This window comes from Pipistrellus hanaki (assembly GCF_964339955.1).
Source record: "Pipistrellus hanaki genome assembly, chromosome: 9".
NCBI lineage: Eukaryota > Metazoa > Chordata > Mammalia > Chiroptera > Vespertilionidae > Pipistrellus > Pipistrellus hanaki.
Window position 1 is genome coordinate 40,104,821 of NC_140511.1, and position 23,354 is coordinate 40,128,174.

General features: G+C 40.2%; 1 protein-coding gene across 1 annotated transcript in view; it reads left to right on the forward strand.

The window, feature by feature from the left end:
• Positions 1-23,354, forward strand: part of GDPD4 (glycerophosphodiester phosphodiesterase domain containing 4) — a gene marked incomplete at both ends in the record, with an annotated part of 71,423 nt that overhangs the window by 37,217 nt on the left and 10,852 nt on the right. The window contains 3 exons of the mRNA XM_084894136.1: positions 8,296-8,452; positions 16,956-17,177; positions 18,035-18,189. Coding sequence (XP_084750262.1) covers positions 8,296-8,452; positions 16,956-17,177; positions 18,035-18,189 — 534 coding nt within the window. The remainder of the gene's footprint in view (positions 1-8,295; positions 8,453-16,955; positions 17,178-18,034; positions 18,190-23,354) is intronic.

The following is a 23,354-nucleotide window of genomic DNA, read 5'->3' on the forward strand; positions in this document are numbered from 1 at the left end:
TTTTGCATTCTCACTAAGATTCTTTAAAGTCTCACTAAGTCCCTTGAAGTTTTCTAGATTTTTGAGTAACCCTATAACCATGGCTTTGAACTCTATATCCAGTAGTTTGCTTTCTTCTTTTTCTTTAATTTGTGATATGTTTCTTTATCTCCACATTTTGGCTGCTTCCCTGTGTTTGTTTCTATGTATTGGGTATCTGCTAAGTCTCCTTGAGTTGATAGAGTGGCCTTGAGTAGTGGGTGTCCTGTAGGGCCCAGTGGTTCAGCCTCCCCAGTCACCTGAGATGGACATTCTATGTGAACCCCTTTGTGCACTGTGTGCACAGTCTTATAATTGAGCCTTGATTGCTGTTGGTGTCACGGGGAGGAATTGATTCTGGGGACCAGCTGTGACTACAGTATGAGAGCTGCTATGCAGGAGATAACCTTATGGAGCAGGACTTGCTTCAGTGGGGCTTTAGTAGTCACTGAGTCTGCTCCTTGAGTGTGTTGCTTATGGATGTATAGAGTTGTAATCGGATATTGTCTGACACTGACCACTGGGTACACTGGCTCTTGGGTCTCCAGGAACATATAAAGTCAGCCATTGCCTGGGGCCACCCAGCAGGAGCTAGAGAGGTCTGAAAATTCCTCTTCTTTATATCCAATTTGGCAGTGCCCAGATGAGGCCCAGCTGTGAAGCATGTCAGGCTGTTGCTGGTACTGGGTCTTGGGACTTTTATTGATAGGTTTGGGACTCCCTAACCCAGCTACAACTAGTTTGACAGGTTTTAGCCTGAGCAAGGACAGGCCATTCATATGCAAACACCACTGCAAGCAGCTGGGATGGGGCTGTAAATTGGATGGGGTGGGGGTCTAGCTGCCAGTCAGCCCTGCAAACTGGGAAGGTCCCAGCATAGGAACAATGACTACTGCAAGCACTTCCTTCTGGGATAAAGCTGCCCCCAAGTTCCTGCCTCAATGCCAGACAGTCCAGTTTCTCCTCATATGTGTCTGTGCCCTCCCCTCCCCCAGCTTTGCCCAGCACTGGAGCTCAGAGAAAGCGGGAGCTTGTAAGTTTAGTTTGTGTGCTGTCCTTTTAAGAGCAGCTAGGTCTTCAGCAGCCTGTGTTTCACTAAGCCCCAGGACTCGCTGGTTTTTATAGCCCATAGTTCTTATTACCTGTAGGGCCTTCTCTTCCCAGCTCTGAGACCCTGGACTGGGCATCTGGTGTCAGGCTGGACCTCTTGCTCCTCCAGGCAGCCTCCACAGAGACGATCTCTTTCCTGATTAAAAGCGTGGCACTGGTGGGTGCCGGACCAGCCCATCCTGTGCCTCTGCACCTCCTCCCACTCTCAGTGTGCTTTCTTATTTACTTCTGTAGTTGTAGGACTTTCATTCAGCCAGCTTTCCAGTGGTTCTGGATGATGATTGTTCTGTATTTTAGTTGTGATTTTGATATGGTTGTGTGAGGCAGCGAGTACAGGCGTTTGCCTATGCTGCCATCTTCCATACTGTTTTGATTACTGTAACTTTGTAGTAAGTTTTGAAGTTAGGAAATTGAGTATTCCAGTTTTGATCTCTTTTTAAATATTGTTTTAGATATTCAGGATCCCTTGAAAATCTATATGAATTTTATTTATTTTTTTCATTTTTCTTTATTAAGATATTATTATATGTGTACATATCTTATCATTTCCCCCCTTACTCTCATACATGCCCTCCCCCCCAGAGTTTTGCATCCATTGGTTATGCTTATATGCATACATACAAATACTTCACTTGATCTCTTATCTCCCCTATATCTCCCTACCCTTCCCACTGTAATTTATAGTCCATTTGTTGCTTTATTGTCTCTGTATCTATCTTTTTGTTCATCAGTTTATAATGTTCTCTATTATCCATAAATGAGTTAGATCATGTGGTGTTTTTCTCTCATTGACTGGCTTATTTCACTCAACATAATGTTTTCCAGTTCCATCCAGGTTGCTGCAAATGATAAGAATTCCTTCTTTTTTTATGGCAGCATAGTATTCCATTGTGTATATGTACCATAGTTTTCTGATCCAATCAGATATCTGGTGATGTAGTTCTCTCTCTCCTGCGTTGATTTTAAAGGCACAAAATTCAACACAACCAGGTACAACACACAAGACACTGAACAGAAATGTATCCGTGATATTAATAACCTCCAATAAAGGTGACCACCAGGAAAAGGCAAATTAAGGGATAGGAGAGAAAGAAGAAGAGTAAAAAGAAAAGAAGAAAAAAAAGGAGTGTCAAAATGAAATTGGGAAATGAAAAAAAGTAAGAGAGGCAAGAAAGAGATTAAGAGAGAAAAGGGGAACAAACCATATATATGGGGAAAAAATTCCAATGGATCATCCACTAATCCCAGCAAATGGCCAGCAACAGTACTGGAAGATTAATACAAACTACAACACCAACTAATATCAAGTGAGGCAGTGGAAAACAGAAGTAAAAAACAAACAAAAACAAAGCAAATAAAAAATACCAAACAACAACAAAAAAGAATAAGCAAAACAATCTCACTAAAAATCATAAAAATTCAATATAATCAACATTCAAGCAAACAACAACAAAACGACAGAGAGGAAAACATTTTTTTTTATAGTTAAGACAGCAAAGAGAGTGGTGTGTATGCACTTGGAGTAGGGGATTGGAAATTAGATATATGAGTAGGGTGAAATTTTAGAAGGGGGTAGACAGAAAGAATAGGGAAAATCTAAAGCAGGAAAGGGTTAAGATAAGCAAGACATCAAAAGGGGAAAGTTTAGGAAGAGTGATGGCATAAAGCTCATGTTGAGATAGGGTAAAATGATGCTAAAGGAAAGATGAAAATAGAATGTAGAACACTAATCCCAATGTGAAATAAAGAGAAATAAAATGACACTTAAAAAAAAAGAAAAAGAAAAGAAGGTAAAATAGCAGTAGTAATGCTGATTGAAAATAAAAATGTAATAATTAAAAAGGTAAAATAAAGTGAGGAAAAAAGAAAAGAAATTCATTTCTTAAGATGCAAAAAGTTAAAATAAAATTTTAAAAAATTAGAATAAAAAAATATGCAGTAGTGAAGGTCATTCACTTCCTCTATTCTGTTTGGCATGCCTGTTTCTCAGTCTGGATAGTATTGCAGTTCCCTGAATTCCACTGCTTTTCAGTGTTATAAGCCAGTTTTTATTTTAAGTAGGCAGTGTCTTAATTTCTTATATTTCTTTATTTTGGATTAAATAAAAATAATAATAATAAAGTCAGTTTGTAATTCAGCCCCTAGGTGGTAGTGTTTTTGGATTGACTTCCCAGTCTCTTTGGCTGCTCTAGCCTTCTTTCTCTGTGGCCCTCACTACCGGTTTGTGGAGGTGGGCTGCCTCAGAGTTGGCTCTTCGATGGTCTCTCCCTGCTCCGATCCCCAGTTTCCAGAAAAGCAACTTGCCCCTGCAGTCTCCCAGGGTATGCCAAACTGGGTGATCCTTGCTTAGTAATCAGGAGCAAGGGAATGAAGAGGGGAAAAAGCCCAGGTGTGTGAACAATGGGTTTGCGCACAAGTTTAAGCAGTGTGCACACCTTTCAAATTCTTATGCTCTCCCTCCGTGTCAGATCGGAATGGGTTGCTTTTTAGAGATCCCTTCTGTTAGCAACTTTGAGGACCCCTTTCTACATTCACAGATCACGCCAGACCCAACAGCTGGGGACTTTTTTAGGCACAGACTTCCCCAGCCCTCCAGGTCCCGCAGTGCGTGCATTTCTCTCTGCCACTACAGCCGCCACCGCTGCCTCTGGGACCCAGATATCTCACCCTATCCCTGCGAAATCTGACCTTCCCATGTTGGAGTGAAGAGCTTCCTTGAATCTGAGTGTCTGTGCCGATTGGGGACTCACAGCTGTTCAGTGGTTGCCCAGTTGTGGGTTTTCAGGCCTCAGATAAGATCCACTTTCCCTTGCAAGATGGAGCAGTTTTCTGTCTGAACCTGTAGCTCCGTGAAAAGTCCAAGCTGCAGTGCGGGCTGCCCAGTCATGGAACCCCATCTAGCAGTCCCCCACCTTCTCTTAGCTATATGAATTTTAGAATGTTGTTTTTTTTTTATTTCTTCAAAAAACATCATTGGCATTTTGATAGTGATTGCATTAAATTGGTAGACTGCTTTGGGTAGTACCAATATCTTAATAATGTTGTCTTCCAATACCTGAAGATGAGATGTGTTCCAATTTTTAAAAATATTTTTTTTTTTATTGATTTCAGGGAAGGAAGGAGAGAGGGAGGAGGTGGGGAGGGAGAGGGAGAGAGAGAGATGGAAACATCAATGATGAGAGAGAATAATTGATTGGCTGCCTCCTGCATGTCCCCTACTGAGGATCTAGCCTGAATCCTGGGCATGTACCCTTGACTGGAATTGAACCTGGGATCCTTCAGTCCACAGGCTGATGTTCTACTGAGCCAAACCAGCTAGGGTGAGATGTGTTCCAATTTTTAAATTTCTCTCAATGGTGTTTTTTAAATTGAACATCCTTAGTTAAGTTCTTTTCTAAGTATATTCTTCTTTTTTTATGCTTTTGTAAATGGAATTATCTTTGTAATTTCCTTTCAGATTGTTCGTCATCTATAATAATAAAAGCATAATATGCTCATTAGACTGGACAGCCAAATGACCTTCTGGATGTCATTCTGGACGTCCTACCAGATGAAGTCACAGCTTTGGGGGCTGAGGCAAAGGCATTTAAGGGTGATCAGGCAGGCAGGCAGAGTGGTTAGGGACTATCAGGCAGAGTGGTTAGGGGCTACCAGGCAGAGTGGTTAGGGGCGATCAGGCAGAATGGTTTGGGCGATCAGGCAGCAGGCAAGTGGTAAGGGGCGATGAGGCAGGCAGGCAGGCAGAGATGGTTAGGGGCGATCAGTCAGGCAGGCAGAGGGTTAGGGGTGATCAGGCAGGTATGCAGAGCAGTTAGGGGTGATCAGGCAGGCAGGTGAGTGGTTAGGGGTGATCAGGCGGGCAGGCAGGCAGGCAGGCAGGCAGGCAGGCAGGCGAGAGGTTAGGGGTAATGAGGCAGGCAGGCAGGCCAGTGGTTAGGAGCCAGCGGACCTGGATTATGAAAGGGTGCAGGCCAGGTTGAGAGACAACCCCCACCCCACCCCCATGCATGAATTTCGTACACTGGGCCTCTAGTTACTGTATAGAAATGCAATTGATATTTGTGCTTTGACTGTGTATCCTGCTAGTTTCATGAATTCATTTATTCTGTTGTTGTTGTGTGTTTTTTTTAATATATTTTATTGATTTTTTACAGAGAGGAAGGGAGAGAGACAGAGAGCTAGAAACGTCGATGAAAGAGAAACATCAACCAGCTGCCTCTTGCACACACCCCCACTGGGGATGTGCCCGCAACCAATGTATATGCCTCTGACCGGAATCGAACCTGGGACCTTTCAGTCTGCAGACCGACGCTCTACCATTGAGCCAAACCAGTTTCGGCTCTGTTGTTGTTTTTTAATGGGAATCTTTACAATTTTCTACATATGATTTTATCATCTGAAAACAGGTAATTTTTTATATTCCTGTCTAATTTTTATGCCATCCATTATCTGTGTTGCTTATTTGCTCTGGCTAGAACTTCCAGTAACTGCTGTAAAAAGAGGAAAAAGTAGAACTAGCCTTGTTTCTTGCCTTGCCTTGCTTTGTTCCTAATGGAAAAGTTTTCAGTTTTTTACTCTTGAATATGATGTTCACCATAGGTTTTCATATGTCTGTTATTATGTTGGGATGTTTTCTTCTATTTCTACATTAGTAAGTGGTATTATAAAAGGGTGTTGAATTTTATTAAATGCTTTTTCTGTGACAATTGAGATTATTATGTGTTTTTCCCCATTCATTCTGTTAACATGCTGTGTTGCATTGATGGATTTTGTTACGTTGAACCATCCTTACATTTTAGGAATAAATTGCTTTTGGCCATATTGTATAATTTTTTTAATACACTGTAGAATTCTGCTTGCTAGTATTTTGTTAAGGATTTTTGCATCCGTGTTCATAAGGGATGCTGTTCTGTAGTTTTATTTTATTTTTTTTAAGTTGATTTTAAGAGAGAGGAAGGGAGAGGGATAGAGAGATAGAAACATGATGAGAGAATCACTGATCAGCTGCCTCCTGCATGCACCCTACTGGGGTTTGAGCCTGTAACCTGGGTATGTGCCCCTGACCAGGAATTAAACCTCTTGATTCCTGGGTCAACACTCAATCACTGAGCAACACCGGCTGGGCTGAGTTTTATTTTCTTATAGGGTGTGTGTTTGACTTTGGTATCAGGGTATTCCTTAAACTGTTTTATACATTCCTTAGACTCAATAACTTCTATTGTCATATCTTCAAGTCACTGATTCTTTCTTCTGCCTGCTTAAATCTTCCTTTGAATCCCTCTAGTCGGTTTTTCATTTTAGATATTGTACATTTCAGCTCCAGAATTATGTTTTGTTTCTTTTAGGTTTTTAATTGCTTTATTAATATTGTTCTTTTACTCATACATTGTTGTTGTTTTTTTTTTACTTTATCTACATCTTTCTTTAGTTATTTGAGTATCTTTAAGACAATTTTTAGAAGTCTTTGTCTAGTATATTTGCCATCAGCTCTTTTTCAGAGAGTTTCTGTTGCTTTATTTTTTTCTTTTAAATGTGCCATGCTTACCTGTTTCTTTGTATTCCTTGTGATATTTTGTGGGGGATATTTTTTTGTTTGAAAAATGGGCATTTGAATCTAATGAAGTGGTAACACTGGAAATCAGATTCTCCTCTTTCCCAAGGATTTGCTGCATTAAAAAAATTATTATAATTGTTTAGGATTCTCTGTACTATGGGTTAGCCTGAGGTCCAAACTTCAGGAATTTTCAGATTTTTCTGATCCCTTTCTTGGGCATACACAGTCACATTCTAATTTCCCCATACATGCAGCTGTTTTATACACTCACTTTGTAAATTTCCCCATATATTCACTTGTTTTTAAAATGATTATCTTTAATGTCTGGCTTTCAAAAGGAGAAGAATGAAGGGTAGTAAAAAAGGTGTTGGAGTTTTAAATCCTTTGAAAGTCACTTCAAGCAGAGTGGGAGGGCTTTGCAACAGTGGAGGGAGATGCAACAATGGTTGCCCATCTCTCTGTCTGCCCTTTAGTGACAAAAAGCAGCAGCCAGCAACCAGAACATAAACCCTTATATTTGCAGTACAGGGTCTTTTTTACTATCCTGGTTCTCACCAGCTGCTGTGCAAGCTATTCCAGGAACCTGTACACAGTTGCTTTCAATATATGGCTTTTGGTGGGGGATGGATAGCTGTTACTGGGCTAAGAGCTGAAATGGAATAAAACTAACCCCAGTTTATATCCAGGCTTTCTCCTGCAAATTGCATATTGCCCTAGGTCAATCAAGATATCTTCATCTCCCTGTCTTTCTCTTAGCTCCATCCTCTATAGGACTCTAGCCCCCAAAATTCTAAGTGTCTCGACTTCTCCTTAATCTGATCTTTTTTCTCCTCATTTCAGCGCAATAACTGGGTCCCTTTTAGGTTCCCCATCCTATATTCTACAATCCTGTATTCACCTGCACAAAGTAAGCCTGGATAGTGGTAGAGCCTATTTCATTTATTTGTCTTTTCTGAAATCATCATACTGTGCTCCCTATTGTCCATTGGCTGAAAAAGTTATTTCCTTCATTTCCTCCAATTTTATAGTTGTTAAGGGCCAGGAATCGAAGTCTCAACCCTGTTTCTCCTTCATGGCCATTACAGGTATTTTAGTGGGAAAGGAAGAGAGATTCTCATAAAAGCAGAGACTCTTCAAGGCAAATAGTCAATAAGAGAACCAGGAAGTTTTCTAATGATATCACCTGATGTGAAGAATCTAGGGCCAGAAAAACTCAGGGCAAGTGCCTAACTGGGAAATGGGTCAGAAAAATACTGGAAGATTGTGTGGATGCCTGCTTAGCATAATTTTGGGACCTTAGCCCTAGCACCACTCCATCCACTCTCAGTCACTATTGTACCTGCTATTTTCTTGATGCCAGAAAACACCTGGATAGGGAAGTTACTCTTTCACCATCACTGATATGATATACCACAAAAGATTGAATCCTAGGGCTGAAAAATATGGACATCAAAGTGTAAATGACTAGCATTTAAGCCTTTGATGAGATTTGGGAGGGAGTAAGGAACCCTAGTAGAACTTGTGACCTTGATGGGCTTCTGAGAACTCTATGTGCCAAGGTAGCTGAGTTCAGCCTATCCACCCCTTCCCCTCTTTTCCCCCTCTGCCTGCAGTATTGATGAGGTGCCTTTTCTCATGCATGACAATAACCTAAGAAGAACAACCAATATCAGGGATGTCAGGCCAAATGAATCCTATTCATCAAGTTCCTTCTTCTATTGGGATTTCCTGTCAACTCTGAATGCTGGCGAATGGTTTGTAAATTCATGGGTAAGACATTCCCCAGCTCAAGAATCCTGCATTGATTTCCTCTCCTGTACAAGGTCATATGTTGCTCCTGGACAAAACAGCTTTAGATGAAGATAGTCAAGCGTACACACTTTCATTCCAATTGGTAGCAGGATTATAGCATTGGTCTTTTTCCAGCAATGCTGTCAATCTAATTACTGCTTTCTGCAGTCTCTGGAAATTCTGAAGACAAACTTGTAAACTTACTATTATTATTTAATTAATTTTTATTCAAGCATTTCATAAACGTTTACAGTGTGCCTACCATGAACATGATATTTGCATAGGCATTTTGAGTAGCTCATACTCATAAATGAGTTGACTAGGAAACTATTATTATTCAACAAGTATTTATTTATTGAGTACCTATTGGGTACTGTACAGGCTGAATACAAATATTTATTGAGTACCTATTGGGTACTATATAGGTGAATATAAACACGGTCTCTTTGTTTAAAATATGTTATTTATTTTTACAGAGAGGAATAGAGAGAATCATCAATGAGAGAGAAACATCGGTCAGCTGCCTCTTGCACACCCCCTACTGGGGATGTGCCCACAACCAAGGTACATGCCCTTGACCAGAATCGAACCTGGGACCCCTCAGTCCGCAGGGCGACACTCTATCCACTGAGCCAAACCGGTTAAGGCACACATATAGTCTTAATGGAGTTCACATGCCAGTATATGAAACAGGTCATTACAGTACATTGCAATAAGTGCTAAGCTAGAATTAACTTCAGGTTTGATCAGGAGCATAAAGAATAATTTCTGATTCAGTGTGAAGCATGGTTTGGGGATTCTGGAGGGAGGAGATGTATAGACTAAAAAAGGTATGATAAATACAAAATATATGGTGTGTGTAGTGTAATTTTGAGGTAAGAGTGAATGTTTCTACCTGAGATAGATGGAAAATATTTTATGGAAAAATATCATTTTAGCTGAGGGAAGAACACAACTATGGACAGGGATGGTGGCGTGTTTCAGAGATTAATAGTATGCTGGAGCCAGAGGAAATGTGTGTGTGTGTGTGTGTGTGTTTGTGTGTGTGTGTGTGTAAGAAAGAGAGCAAGGGAATAATGGAGTGAAGGTGAGAGAGAAAGGTATAGGTATAGGTGGGAGATAGATTGGGAGAATAATCTGGGAAGACATGTTGAGAGGAAATTATAGCAATGCTTAAATAACAAGTTAAATAATTTTTTTTGAAAAATTTAAGTAAGTAAAATAAAATTTCAGATTTGCATTTGATAAAAGTCAAGACTGGCTTCTCAAGATAGATTAAATAAAACAAAACAACTTGCATTTTTCATTTTATTACATGTGTAGAGGGAATCCCTGTGACTGAGATTTTAGCAATCTCTCTCATCGATGTTTCTAACTCTCTATCCCTCTCTTCCTCTCTGTAAAAAAATCAATAAAATATATTTTTAAAAAGAAAAAAATAAAAGATGTGGTACATATATACAATGGAATACTACTCAGCCATAAGATGAAATAGTGTCATTTGTGACAAGATGATGGCTTTTGAGTCTATCCTGCTAAGTGAAATAAATCAGATGAAATAGTTAAGAACCATATGATTTCACTCATCTATATATATAAAAGTCCAGTAACTAAATGGCGGAATAACTGGAACAACCAGTCACTATGATGCGCACTGTGGCAGCCAAAAGGCCTGATCCGGGCCCAATTGGTGCTCTCCGCAACCTCCCAAGGCCCCTCCCCCAGCCAGCCCCACCCCCAGTTAGCTCCCCCACCCCAATCAGGGGTGGAGCCAGTCAGCCAACCCCCTGCATCCCCTTGTCCCCCACTGGCCCCACCCCAGATTGGCTTACCCATTGGGGCAAGCCAGCCAGACTCTACCTGTGTACCGGCCGGCAGGACTCTACCTGTGAATTTGTGCACTGGGCCTTTAGTGTGGGATATAAACAGAAAGTAACAGGAAAAAAAAAAACCCTCAGAGACACGGACAACAGTACTGTGGTTACCAGAGGGAAAAAGTAGCAGGCTTAGTAGAAGAAGTGAAAGGGGGTCAAATATATGGTGATGGAAGGAGACTTTACTTTTGGGTGGGGAATATGCAGTGCAAAATACAGATTATGTAGTATATTATAGAATTGTACACTTGAAACCTATATAATCTTATTAATCATTGTCACTCAATAAATTTAATGAAAAATTTAAAAAGATCTCAGTTTAAGTCCAAAGGAGTTAGTATGTGCCTTCAGTAAATTCCTGAAGCATAACTTCCCAGGTAAATTGTTGCTTTTTCTCTAGAAACAGTGTTAACAGGGTTTGATGCCAATTATTCTGCCCTTCAGAGATTCTGGTACTATGGCTAATAATTTATGTTTTAAATTAATATACTAATATTTATAGTGATAATTTGATAATCTGCAGCAGAATTTTCTGTGACTCCTGAAAATAAGTTAGTTGTAGTACATTTCTTCTGGTGGTGCTTTTTCTTTTTAAAGTTAAGTAATAAAGCTTTTTTAAAGACTCTTCATTGTTGAAAATATTACAAGTATTGTTCCTGTTCTTCAGGGAAATGGTTCTCCTTTCCCCCCATTAACCTCTTTCAGCCTGCTACTGTCCCTCCCACCAAGCCCCCATTGTCTGTGTTCTTTATCCTCTGTTCTGAGATGGGTCTCGTGTAGACAGCATGTATATAGGTCATGTTTTCTTATCCATTAAGCTACCCTATGTCTTTTGATTGGAGCATTTAATTCATTTGCATTTAAGGTTATTGATAGGTACTTATTGCCATTTTTATTTTTGATGTATATATTCCTTATTCCCTTTCTATTTCTTTCTTTTTTTTTTTTTACAACAGTCCCTTTGGCATTTCTTGCATTGCTGGCTTAGTAGTAATAAACTCTCTTAGCCTCTTTTTGTCTGTGAAGCTTCTGAATTCACCTTCAATTTTGAATGATAGCCTTGCTGGATAGAGTATTCTTGGATTCAGTCCCTTGCTTTGCATCACTTTATATATTTCATTCCATTTCCTTCTGGCCTGAGAAATAAGTTGATGGTCTAAAACGGGATCCCTTGTAGATAACTTTCAGACTCTGGCAGCCTTTAAGATTCTTATTTTGTCATCAATGTTTGCCAATTTAGTTACAATGTGTCTTGATGTCAGTCTTTTGAGGTTCATCTTGTTTTGGACTCTCTGTGCTTTTTTTTTCTTCATGGAAGTTTTCTGTCATTATTTTTTCAAACAGGTTTTCTATTCCTTGCTCAGCTTCCTCTTCCTATCCCGATTATGCAGATGTTTCATTTCATGTTGTCCCAGAGTTCCCTTAGACTCTCCTGCTTTTAAATTTTTTACCCAGGTGCTGCTCTGCTTGGGTGTTTTTTTTCTACCTTTTCTTCTAACTTGCTGAATCTGTCCTTAGCTTCTTCTAGTTTACTATCGAAATTTTTCATTGTGTTCTTTATTGCAGCTATGTAATTCTTCTTTTCCTCTTGATTCTTACACATGTTGGTGAATTTCTTATCTAGATGTTTGAGCATCTTTGTAATCATTACTCTGAATTCTTTCTTTGACAAATTGCTTGCCTGTTTCCTTTAGTTCCTTTCCTGGTGATTCCTTTTCTTTTATTTGGGGTTATTTCTTTGTCTCTTTATTTTTGCTGTTCCTTTATAATTGTTTCTAAGTATTAGATCAGCTGTGCCCCCCAGATTTTTGAATTGGTCTTATGTAATACATGTTTTTTGGGACCCAGTGGTGCACTCTTTCAGGTCTCCCTTGCTGGGCCCCTACTTGAGATATTTGGGTTCTCCTGATGTAGTTGGATCTTAAATGTTATTGTCCCATTCGTAGATGAAGTCTCCGCTAGGGTGTCTGATTATGTTGCTCGCTCCCTGCCACATCATGCCAACCATTGTGGGGGTGCTTACCGAACAGCACAAAATACAACATGACAAGACACGACACAGTAGGAATAGAGCACAAGACACCTGTAGCTCCAATAAAATTGATCACCAGAGAAAAGAGAATTGGGAAATAGAAAAGAGAGCAAGAATGTTAGCAAGAGGAAAAAAGAAAGAATGAATATATGGAGAAAACACAACAAAACAAAGAAATCAAAAAACACAAACAAAAAATACCCAGAAAAAAAGGTGAGGGGGCAGAATCCATAGATGCAAAGCTTAAATAGAGAAAATAAGGTTAAGGAATTGGATGAATAGGAGCAGGACCATAGTTTAACCTAGAGTAGGGAGAAAAGAAGTGAGAAGACAAGAAGAAACAATAAAAACATTAAAAATTTTTTTTGAAAAGAATAGAGAGAACAGCCGAAACTGGTTTGGCTCAGCGGATAGAGTATCAGCCTGTGGACTGAAAGGTCCCAGATTCAATTCCGGTCAAGGGCATGTACCTTGTTTGCGGGCACATCCCCAGTGGGGGGTGTGCAAGAGGCAGCTGATCAATGTTTCTCTCTCATCTATGTTTCTAACTCTCTATCCCTCTCTCTTCCTCTCTGTAAAAAATCAATAAAATGTATTTTTTTTAAAGAATAGAGAGAGCAGATAAGCTTAAATTTAGTTATTGAAACAAGTTTAAAAATTGGGAGAAGAAAAGAACAATAAAAGAGAGAAAAAATTGAGTAGTGAAGAAAAAGAAAATAGAAGGGGAAATGGAGTAGGAGCAGAAAAGAGGAAATTATAATAGTTATATGAATAAACCAACAGAGACTAGAATAATAACCATAAAGCAGATAAAGAAGATCCATTTTTTTAAAATGGGAAAAAAGAAAGGAAGAGGAAAACTAAAATAAAGGAGAAAAATGAGAGAAAAATAGAAGTGAGGAAGAAAAAGGTGCAAAAAAAGTAAAAAATAAAATAAGATAAAATTTAAATTTAAAAAATTTTAATAAAAATAAAAAATAAAGTGTTTGCCTCAGGTGAGTTTTAATGCCCCATGGGAGTTGGTTTAGGACTCCACTCATCTGTTCTGTCTGCTAATTCTGAGTTTCCTGTTATGCACTTAGGTGCTGGTCACTGTTAGGCACTGTCTTTTGGCTTTTAGCACCCTGCTTGAAGCTCCAAGTGATCCAAAGATCCTCTGCTCATGTCTATCTGTACAGGCCTTGGTTGCAAATATGCAGGGCCAATCTTCCCTCTTTGCCTGTCTGCCAGTTGTCAGTCTTAATCACTCAAGCATCAGTTTCTGACAGGGCTTTAAGTGGGGTTGATGCTGTTTCACTTTCAGGGAATAAGATGGATGTTTTATTCCTTACCCAGAGCTATTATTCTACAAGAGGCCCAAAATATTACTCTGGCCTTGGTTGGTCAGAGATCCAGTGGGGTTGGCTGGAAACCTGGAGTTTTTATCAGTCTGGTTCCAGAATAGTGGGGCAGAAGACCCCTCTTCCAATGCATCACTGAGGGCTCTTGGGACTATTCAGACCTGTAAGCTTGGCCTCTACCTTTGTTTCCTCTGTAAAACTCAAAATGCAGGGTGTGATAGGCTGTATTACCTGCCTTGAGGTTACTGGGAGGGGCTAGCTCTTCTGGGGAGAAATGGCTGCTTTGGTTCAGAACCTTAAGAGTGTCCCAAACACAGGATTCCTAGTCACATCTCCCTGCCCTGCTTCCCTCCCCAGCCTCTTCTCAGGTACCTCAAGTCTGTGCCTCTCTCCCTGTGCTTTGGGTGAGTGTTTGTAATGGAAAAGTCCTGTGTTCTGGGTTTAGAGAATAAAAGCAAAGACAAACAACAACTGCATGTTTCTCTCTTGCTGCCTTTCGGGCCACCTTTTTCAGTGCAGCCTTTTGAGGTTGTGGTCTTGGGTCCAGATTCCCCGGAAGCCAGCAGCCCTGTGGCTTTTCCTTTTCACAATTGGATGTTAACACCTGTCTCCAAGAGATGTGGCTTTGGTGCAAACACAGCTTCCTCCTTGCCCTCTGGGCCAGCTGGCCAGCCTCCCTTCTCAAGCCCATGTGCCCATTCCTACACTCTCCAGGCATCCTCTGCCCTTCCTCGTTGTGAATTGTCTCCTCAGCTGTGTCTAATTTGTTAATACCGGTGGCTGTTCTCTGATTTAGTTGTATTTCCAGTCTGGCTCCAGGACTAGGTGCATGACACACCTGTCTTATTTGGCTGCCACTTTTTCGTTCTCTAGTGGTACTTTTTACAAAGTAGATTTCTAATGATAAAATTATAGGAAAGTGCCAGAGAAAAAAGGAGTGTTTCTGACAATGACCTCAAAATAATAGTTATAGGTTGGGACATATAAAGGACTTGGGATTGTTAGAAATTCCCACTGTTTCAATGGTTTTAGTGCTCTGAACAATCTGATTTTCTGGATTAATAAAAAAAAATTTAAAAAGTGGTGGCAAATGTATCAACATATAGAAAATACATATATTATTCATCTATATTTACAGATAGTTCTCAAAAATTGCCAATTGAACATTACCATCCTTTAAGTAGTGTCATTTGGCAGGTTTTGGATAATTGTCCTAATTTTTAATCAGTATGACACATTGGATTGTCCACTGGACCTTCTACTTGAAATTATTCTAAGCATAGGCCTAGAGAACCAAAGACATTTTAGTTTTGTTTTTAATTGAGGAACCAGGTATTTTATGTGGAGAACTGTAAATTTATTTTCATTTTTATCTTGTTATTTTCTAGGCTTTTAAAAATGTTCACCCACAAATTGGAGATAGTCTAAACAGGCATTGTTTAGACTATCTCCCATTCCTATTTATTTTTCTGACTAAGTCGCCTATTTCGTGTATAAAAAAAAGTCTTGATTTACTTCAGCTGTTAGTTCTGCCCCATAATAACATTTAAAGCCCTCCTCTGCAGGCCATCTTATGGTGGCCATCTTTTGTCCACATGAGGGCAGCCATCTTTGACCACATGGGGGTGGTTATCTTGTGTGTTGGAGTGACAGTCAATTTGCATATTACTCTTTTATTAGATAGGATAGCTAGTACATGTATAGACTGAGGTGTAGGATGAAATGCTGGGTATTGCACTGAAAAATGGACAGAATTCTGCTGTGAGGGAGTTACATTCCAGTTGAGGCAGTGGAGAGTAAGGGAACTAAGTGAATTGTGCACTTTTCTATATACTGGACATGCTCCTAGATCATGTACATATTTTATCTATTTAATCTTCAGAATAATCTTGAGAAGTAGATAGGTTACTCTTCTCCCCTCCCTACTTTATAGTTTGGACAATGAAGACTTGGATAATTTAAATGGTTCTACCAATTACACAGCAAGAAGCATATGAAGCCAGGTTTTGATCTGATCTAAGATATCCACAGATAACTATACAAGGCAGAATGAGACATACAAATACAGGGGAACAAAAATGGGCCATTGAACTTTAACACTATTAAAATCTTTTTAGTTCAGGAATATTTAAGGCTTCATGAAGGAAGTAGCTTTGAACTGGGCTTTGCAGGTTGAGGGTAGGATTATTTCACAGGTGGATATGACAAAAAGACAAGTGAGTAATAAGAGCTAGTATTGACTCCAGTCTGAAGCCAATACCTTTTTTAAAAAATATATTTTATTGAATTTTTACAGAGAGGAAGGGAGAGGGGTAGAGAGCTAGAAACATCGATGAGAGAGAAACATCGACCAGCTGCATCCTGTACACCCCCTACTGGGGATGTGCCCGCAACCAAGGTACATGCCCTTGACCGGAATCGAACCCGGGACCTTTCAGTCCGCAGGCTGACATCCACTGAGCCAAACCGGTTTCGGATTTTTTTTTTTTAATGTTTTTGTTGCTTTTGAGAGAGGAAGGGGGAGGGATAGAGAGAAACACTGATGAGAGCGGAACATCACTGATCATCTGCTTCCTGCACAGCCCCTACTGGGAAATGAGCCAATAACCAAGGTACATGCCCTTGACTGGAATAGAACCCGGGACCCTTCAGTCTACAGGCCAATGCTCTATCTACTGAGCCAAACCAGCTAGGGCCCAAAGCCTATTTCTAGAACAGTGAGAGCAAATGTTGGAAGCCAGGGCAACTGAAAAGGGATACCTTGAGTTGTAGAAAAAAGTCTGAAAAAAAAGATTAAGACAGGAGCATGAAGGTCTTTCAGTGCAAATACAACAGGGTCTTTGATATGGATAAAAATATTCCAAATATCATAACTGGCTATGGAGTCTCTATTTTTAAAATATTCATCATTGATCAGCTGCCTCCTGTATGCCCCCCACTGGGGATCAAGCTTGAAACTGGGGCATGTGCCTTGACCAGGAATTGAACCAGGGACCTCTTCGTTAATTGGTCGATGTTCAACCACTGTGTCACACCAGCTGAGCTGGAGTCTATATTTTATTTTTCTCCTTGGCAACTCTTATCTCAGTCGTTTATTTCCTCCTGACATTACCAGTATATCAGAGGGCCTGGTGTTGAGTGATAATGGAGCAGCATGGAGGTAGGGCCATATAGCAGGAAAATTGGAAAATGCTTTTTATAGGAGCCAATGTATTCTCTGATGTATTTATTTTTAGAGGAGGCCATTTTACAATATGAAACCCTTATCAGAGGCTGATAAAGAAAAGGCAAAAAATCAAAGGATTCCAAAACTAACTGATTATTTGGAAATTGCACGGAAGGCAAATAACTATGTGATATTTGATCTTAATGGCCCTCCACCAAAACATCCTCTCAGAAATACATACATACGTCGTGTAGTAGATGTGATCCTTGACTCTAAAATTGAGCACCATTTGGTATGTCTATCTCAGTATTTATGGTAAAGATTGGGAGGTGGGTAGCATGTCCCAGGAGTATAGCAGTTGAACTTACCCTGTCTTATAGATCTTCTCTGGGATCCTTAAATAAATTTGCTCCCTTTAGAAATGGAGATTATTGCTTATACATAACATGAAGCAACCTAAGAATGACTCACATATTTCTTTCACTGGGGGAAAACATTGAGGTTTGTTGCTATTCCAAAGCAAACGAAATATCAGCAGCGTAATGACTATTTGATGTGACCTGTACCATGCACCAAGGTAAAAGGGCCTGGGTACACTAATGCATTGAGGACTTGGCTTCAATTAATGATGAATAAGCTGGGTCTTACTTGAGCATATATTTTCTGATCATGTTTTTCAGAAGGAACTCTCTGCATTGGGGTAGTCAATTATTCCAAATCTCTTAAATTCTCAGAATATGGAAGAGTGCTGTGAGTCAGAAAAAAAAAATGTGTCTTTTTAGGAACTATTTGCACAGATGAGTCATAATGAGCCCTCTTAAAGATGATGTTTAGCATCATCACCCAGAGGAGATGTTTATGGTTCCCACCTTTCATCCACACCTGCCAACCCCTCCTCCATTTTGGTTAGTGTGGCATGATGGGCCCTTGACCCGTGATGTTACCTGAGAGAATTCAATTGCAGAACAACCCTGGTGAAAGCTCCATTGTAAGAGTCTATCAGACTATATCAGGTCAAGGGCTGGAATCTCCCTCTGCTTCCTATAGATTGTCACCAGTACTGGAATGGTGCTCCATCTATTGTACAGGGGACTGTTTATACCTAGACAGCTGATTGTCCACTGAAAATTTTCCTGTTTCTTCTTACAGGTTTATTGGTTGCCTGGTTTTGATAGGAGATATGTGAGGTGGAAAGCTCCTAATTTTCAGCATGTGGGCCGGTTAGATCCCATTAATGTACTTAAAAGAGAGAATATCAGTATAATAAATGTTGACTACAAGTGGATGTTCTACAACAGGTTGAGGTAAGTGTTTGATCACACCTCTCCAGGCATGTTCTGCTTTACTTGCACAAAATCTGCATTCTAACCAACTACTCATTTTCCCCTTCCCATCTTGGATTCTGTGTGTGGCTATCATTTTGGAATCCCATATTCTCCTCTTCCTGCTCTTCCCTCCGTTTTTTTCCTCCCCACCTCTACCAACCAATATTTATCATGTATAGATTATATCCCTGAAACATAGTCTTCAGCCTCTCCTCCTTTGTGCTTCAATCTCTCATAGTGAACACATGTTTTTGTATGCTTGGCATTTTTTTTGTTTTTATATAAGGTGACTATTGAAAAGTCAGAACTCAGAGAGGTGTTTGTTTCCTCCAGCCATTACCAGGATTGCAGTACTAATGAGTAGCTTTGTTATCCAGATAGCCAGATTTCTAAAAGGCATAATTAAGAACATTACCACATCATTATTTAAAAAAGCTAAAGCAGCCAAACATAAGAAACTAAAATTGTTAACCACATTTATCAATATACTAGAGGCCTGGTGCATGGATTTGTGCACTGGTGGCATCCCTTGGCGTAGCTTGCGGGGATCTGACCAAAACCAGCAGTCCAATGCTGCCTGCCGCTTCTGCCCGCCGCTCCTACTCATCCAGCCCCCGCTGTGCCTGCCACCACAGCTGCTCGTAGGCTCATCTGCTACCATCTCCAGGCTGCATCTCCAGTCTGTGAGCCCTACTCTATGGCGCCTGTTGGTCACATTGACCACCAGGGGGCAGCTCCTGCATAGAGCGTCTGCCCATAGTGACTGGTCAGCTGATCATTTAGTTGTTCAGTCATTGCTCAGTTATATATATCTCCTACCTTATAAAAGAGTAATATGCAAATTAACCATCACTCTGCTCAAGCAATGCCCACCAGTCAATCAGAGTGAGTATGTAAATTAACCCCAACCAAGATGGCTGCAGTCACAGAGAGCAGTTGAGAGAGGCTTGGGTTTCCCCGGCAATGGAGGAAGCCAAGCTTTCCACACACCCTGGCGGGCCTAGACTCCACTCAAGGATACAAAGTTTCAATTATAAAAGGTGCATAAGTCCCAATAGAAATGGCTGCCAGCCAAGGGGAACAGGAGGCTTGGCTCCGCTCCAGGCTACAAAGTTTCAATTGTAGGAGGTAAATAAATTCCAGATACCAGGGCCTCCACTTGGGTCGCCAGGGGGCGTGGCTGGCCTGCAAACCAGCACAGGCCCCTCGCCCAGGCCACCCCAAGCCCCAAGGGAACCCCCACCCTGATCCGGGATACCCTTCAGGGAAAACCAGCTGGCCCCCACCCATGCACCAGGCCTCTATTCTATCTAATATGCAGATTGACCATCACTCCAACACACAAGCTGGCTGCCCCCATGTGGTCAATGATCCTACCCCTATGTGGACACAAGATGGCCACCACAAGATGGCCAGCAGAGGAGGGCAGTTAGGAGGCACCAGGCCTGCAAGGGAGGGCAGTTGAGAGGGACCAGGTCTGCAAGGGAGGGCAGTTGAAGGCAATCAACCCTGTAGGGGAGGGCAGTTAGGGGTGGCCAGGTCAGCATAGGAGGGAAGTTGGGGGCAAAAAGGCTGCTAGGGGAACAGTTAGACATCAATCAGGCTGGAAGGGTAGTGGTGGTGGGGAGGTATCAGGCTGGCAGGCAGAAGCGGTTAGGGGCAATCAGGAAGGCAGATAGGCGAGCAGTTGGGAGCCAGCAGTCCTAGATTGTGAGAGGGATCTCAGATTGGAGAGGGTGCAGGCTGGGCTGAGGGACACCCCCCTACCTTGTGCATGAATTTCGTGCACTGCCCTCTAGTACACACACACACACACACACACACACACACACTCTAGAGCAGTGTTTCCCAACCTTCTCTCATGATGAGAATCACCTGGTGGAGTTGTTAAAACACAGATTCCTGAATCCCAACTAAGAAGTGCTAAACTAGAATTTTTGGGAACATATAGGTAAAATTGTATACTTAACTAGTGCTCTAAGACAGATTTTATATACAGAGCACTAAGTTAGGTATGCAATTTTACCTATATGTTCTCAAAAATTCTAGTTTAGCACTTCTTAGTTGGGATTCAGGGAATCTGTGTTTTAACAACTCCACCAGGTGATTCTCATCATGAGAGAAGGTTGGGAAACACTGCTCTAGAGGCCTGGGACACGAAATTTTTGCACTGGAGGGGGGGGCGGGGGGTGGTTCCTCAGGCTGGCCTGCACCCTCTTCAAACTGCAACCCCTCAGGATACCCAACTGCCTCTCACAATCCATGATCGCTGGTTCCTAACCACTCACCTGCCTGCCTGCCTGATCACTTCTAACCCTTCTGCTCGCTTGCCTGATTGCCCCTAACCACCTCTGCCTGCCTGATCACTCCAAACCACTTCTGCCTCTACCTACCTGCCTGATTGCTCTTAACTACTCCCCTACCGGCCTAATCACCCCTAACTGCTCCCCTGCTGACCTGATTGCCCCTAACCACCTCTGCCTTGCCCTGCATCTAGGATCTAGGATTTTCTCCTCTGGCTGGTTGCAGGCACCCAGGCTCCGGGTCGGCTTCGCCTGGGCTGGTCGCAGCCACAGAGGACCATGGACAGGTACCTGGGACTGCGTGGTGGGCAGCTTGTCCCTCTCCCGGGCCACTGCCTGGTTGTCCCTGTTCCTCTCTTGTAAATTCATTTGTGCCTGGCTGGTCCCCATCCCTCTCCCCCCCAGTGTTGAGTGTCTGAGCCATTAAGGTGTGATGGCATGAGGGTGTGATGACCATTTGTATATTAGCTCTTTATTATATAGAATAGATGTTTCAGGATAGTTTTAAGAATTAAAAGCACCTGGAATAAAATGATCACTTTTTCAAACTTAATTGTTATTAATCACTGATTAACCCATATCCTCTTATTCTTATATTTAAAAATATTTTTTCAGATAACTAAATGTTTCAGAGATAAAATTTTCCTTGGAGATACTATTATATATAATCCCAAATCTCCTTAGTAAAAATCCCCCTAGATAACTTTCTGCAACTCAAACCATGAACTAAGCTGTGGGATGCATCTCTGTTCCTGTTCCTGCTTTTTATGCCTCTTGGTCATGGGGTGGTTTAGCATAAAATATGTCTCAATTTAAGCATTGGAAGTTTTGTTACACTTATTTCCTAGTTAGGAGATTACTCTTTGCCCAACTAGACCTCTATTTTAAATGTATTTCTATAATTTTAACTTTTAAAAAAAAATTTTTATTGATTTCAGAGAGGAAGGGAGAGGGAGAGATAGAAACATCAATGATGAGAGATAATCATTGATTGGCTGCCTCCTGCATGCCTCATACTGGGGATCAGGCCTGCAGCCAAGGCATGTGCCCTTGACCAGAATCGAACCCAGGACCCTTCATTCCTCAGGCCAACACTCTATCCAAACCAGAAAGGGCAATTTTAACTTTCTGAAAAAGATAGAAAGGCTCTAAGATGATTTGCTTTTCTTCTAATCATAATTTAGATTAATTTAGTAGTTGAGAAAGAATTTTAGTAGCTTCTATTTATTGAGCATTTATTATGTTCATGTTCTATGGTTGGTAAACCACAGGCTCTTTTTCAAATCCTAACCTATTCATCATAGGACTTTGGGCAAGTTTTTAATTGTCAGTTTTCTCATTTGTAAATTGAGAATAACAGTAACCTGATTGAACTGTTAAATTATTAAATGAGAATTCTTATTATGCATATAGCAAAATGCTGGGCAAATGTAATAACACAGTTAATGTTAGCTTTGCCTTTATGTTTATCATCCTTACATGCTGTGTCCTGGAAATTATCTTGATCCCCACTTTGCAAGTAAGGAAACATGCTTAAAGAGGAAAAGTTCATATAGTTGGTTAGTAGGGGACCAAACTGAATAAATATAGGTCTGACAGATTCCAGATTCCAAATTATTGGACCACTGTGCCTTTAAATTTATACATTGGCCATAGTTACATGAGTATAGTTTCAACTGGCATCAGAATTAAGAGGGGTCATATACTGACTCCTATTCTGAAAAGTTAACAAGCAAGGCATCATCTTTTGTTTTAAGAAAAGCATATATTTGAAGAATAGGACCTTTTTCTATATAGCTATACTACAAAGCTGATGATAATAAATTCTTAAGTTGGACTTTATTTCAAGTCATTCCCTTCAAGGATGACTAATTTTTAAGAAATTAAACAGTGGTACTTTCAATTATTTGTATAATGTTTATAACCAGAATATTTGGGATTATGATCACATTTTCAACACATTCTCCATGATTAGTGCTCATTTTTTAGTCCCTCCGACCACTGTAACATGACATGGTGATCTTGCCATTTTGACAGATTGGTTTAAATACATTATTTTAACCAAAATTTTATTAATATGTACAAAGATGCCCTTTGTTTTATTTCTGACATGGGATTTTTAAGGTGTTTTTTTTTTAATTTTTTTAATTTTAAAAGCTAATTTATTAAGGTGGTATTTCATAAAAGTAATTATTTTAAAGTGAACAGTTCAGTGACATTAACACATTCAGAGCATTGTACAACTATCACTTCTAATTCTGATATTGGAAATATTTTACTTTTCCTCTTTCTTGGATAATCTTGCTAGGGGGTTATAAATTTTATTTATCATTTCAAAACATCAAATTTTGGCTTTGTTAGTTTTTTCTTGCATATTTGTTTTTCCTATTTATTGATTTCTACTTTTACATTTATTGCTGTCTCTCTTTTATTTACTTTAGGTTTAATTTGATTTTCTTTTATTAGGTAGCTTCTTTACCTAGATAGAAAATTAGGTAATTGATTTTAGATCTCCTATTCAATGTATCCACTTAAAGCTAAAAATTTCCCTGTAAATAATATTTTAATAGCACCCACAAATAATTTTGATATATTGTCTTTGTTATAATCCAATTTAAAATATTTTCAATTCTCTTTAATTTCCTTCTTACTCATAGATTGTTTAGAAGTATACTTTTTAAAAAATTTAGTGTTCCTTTTGATTTCTAATTTAAATTCATTGTGATGAGAGAATAACTCTGTATGATTTCAACTTTTTAATGTATTTACACTTGTTTTATGGCACATTCTATCATTTATCTTGCTGAGTTTCCCATGACTATCTAAAATAATGTGCTCTCT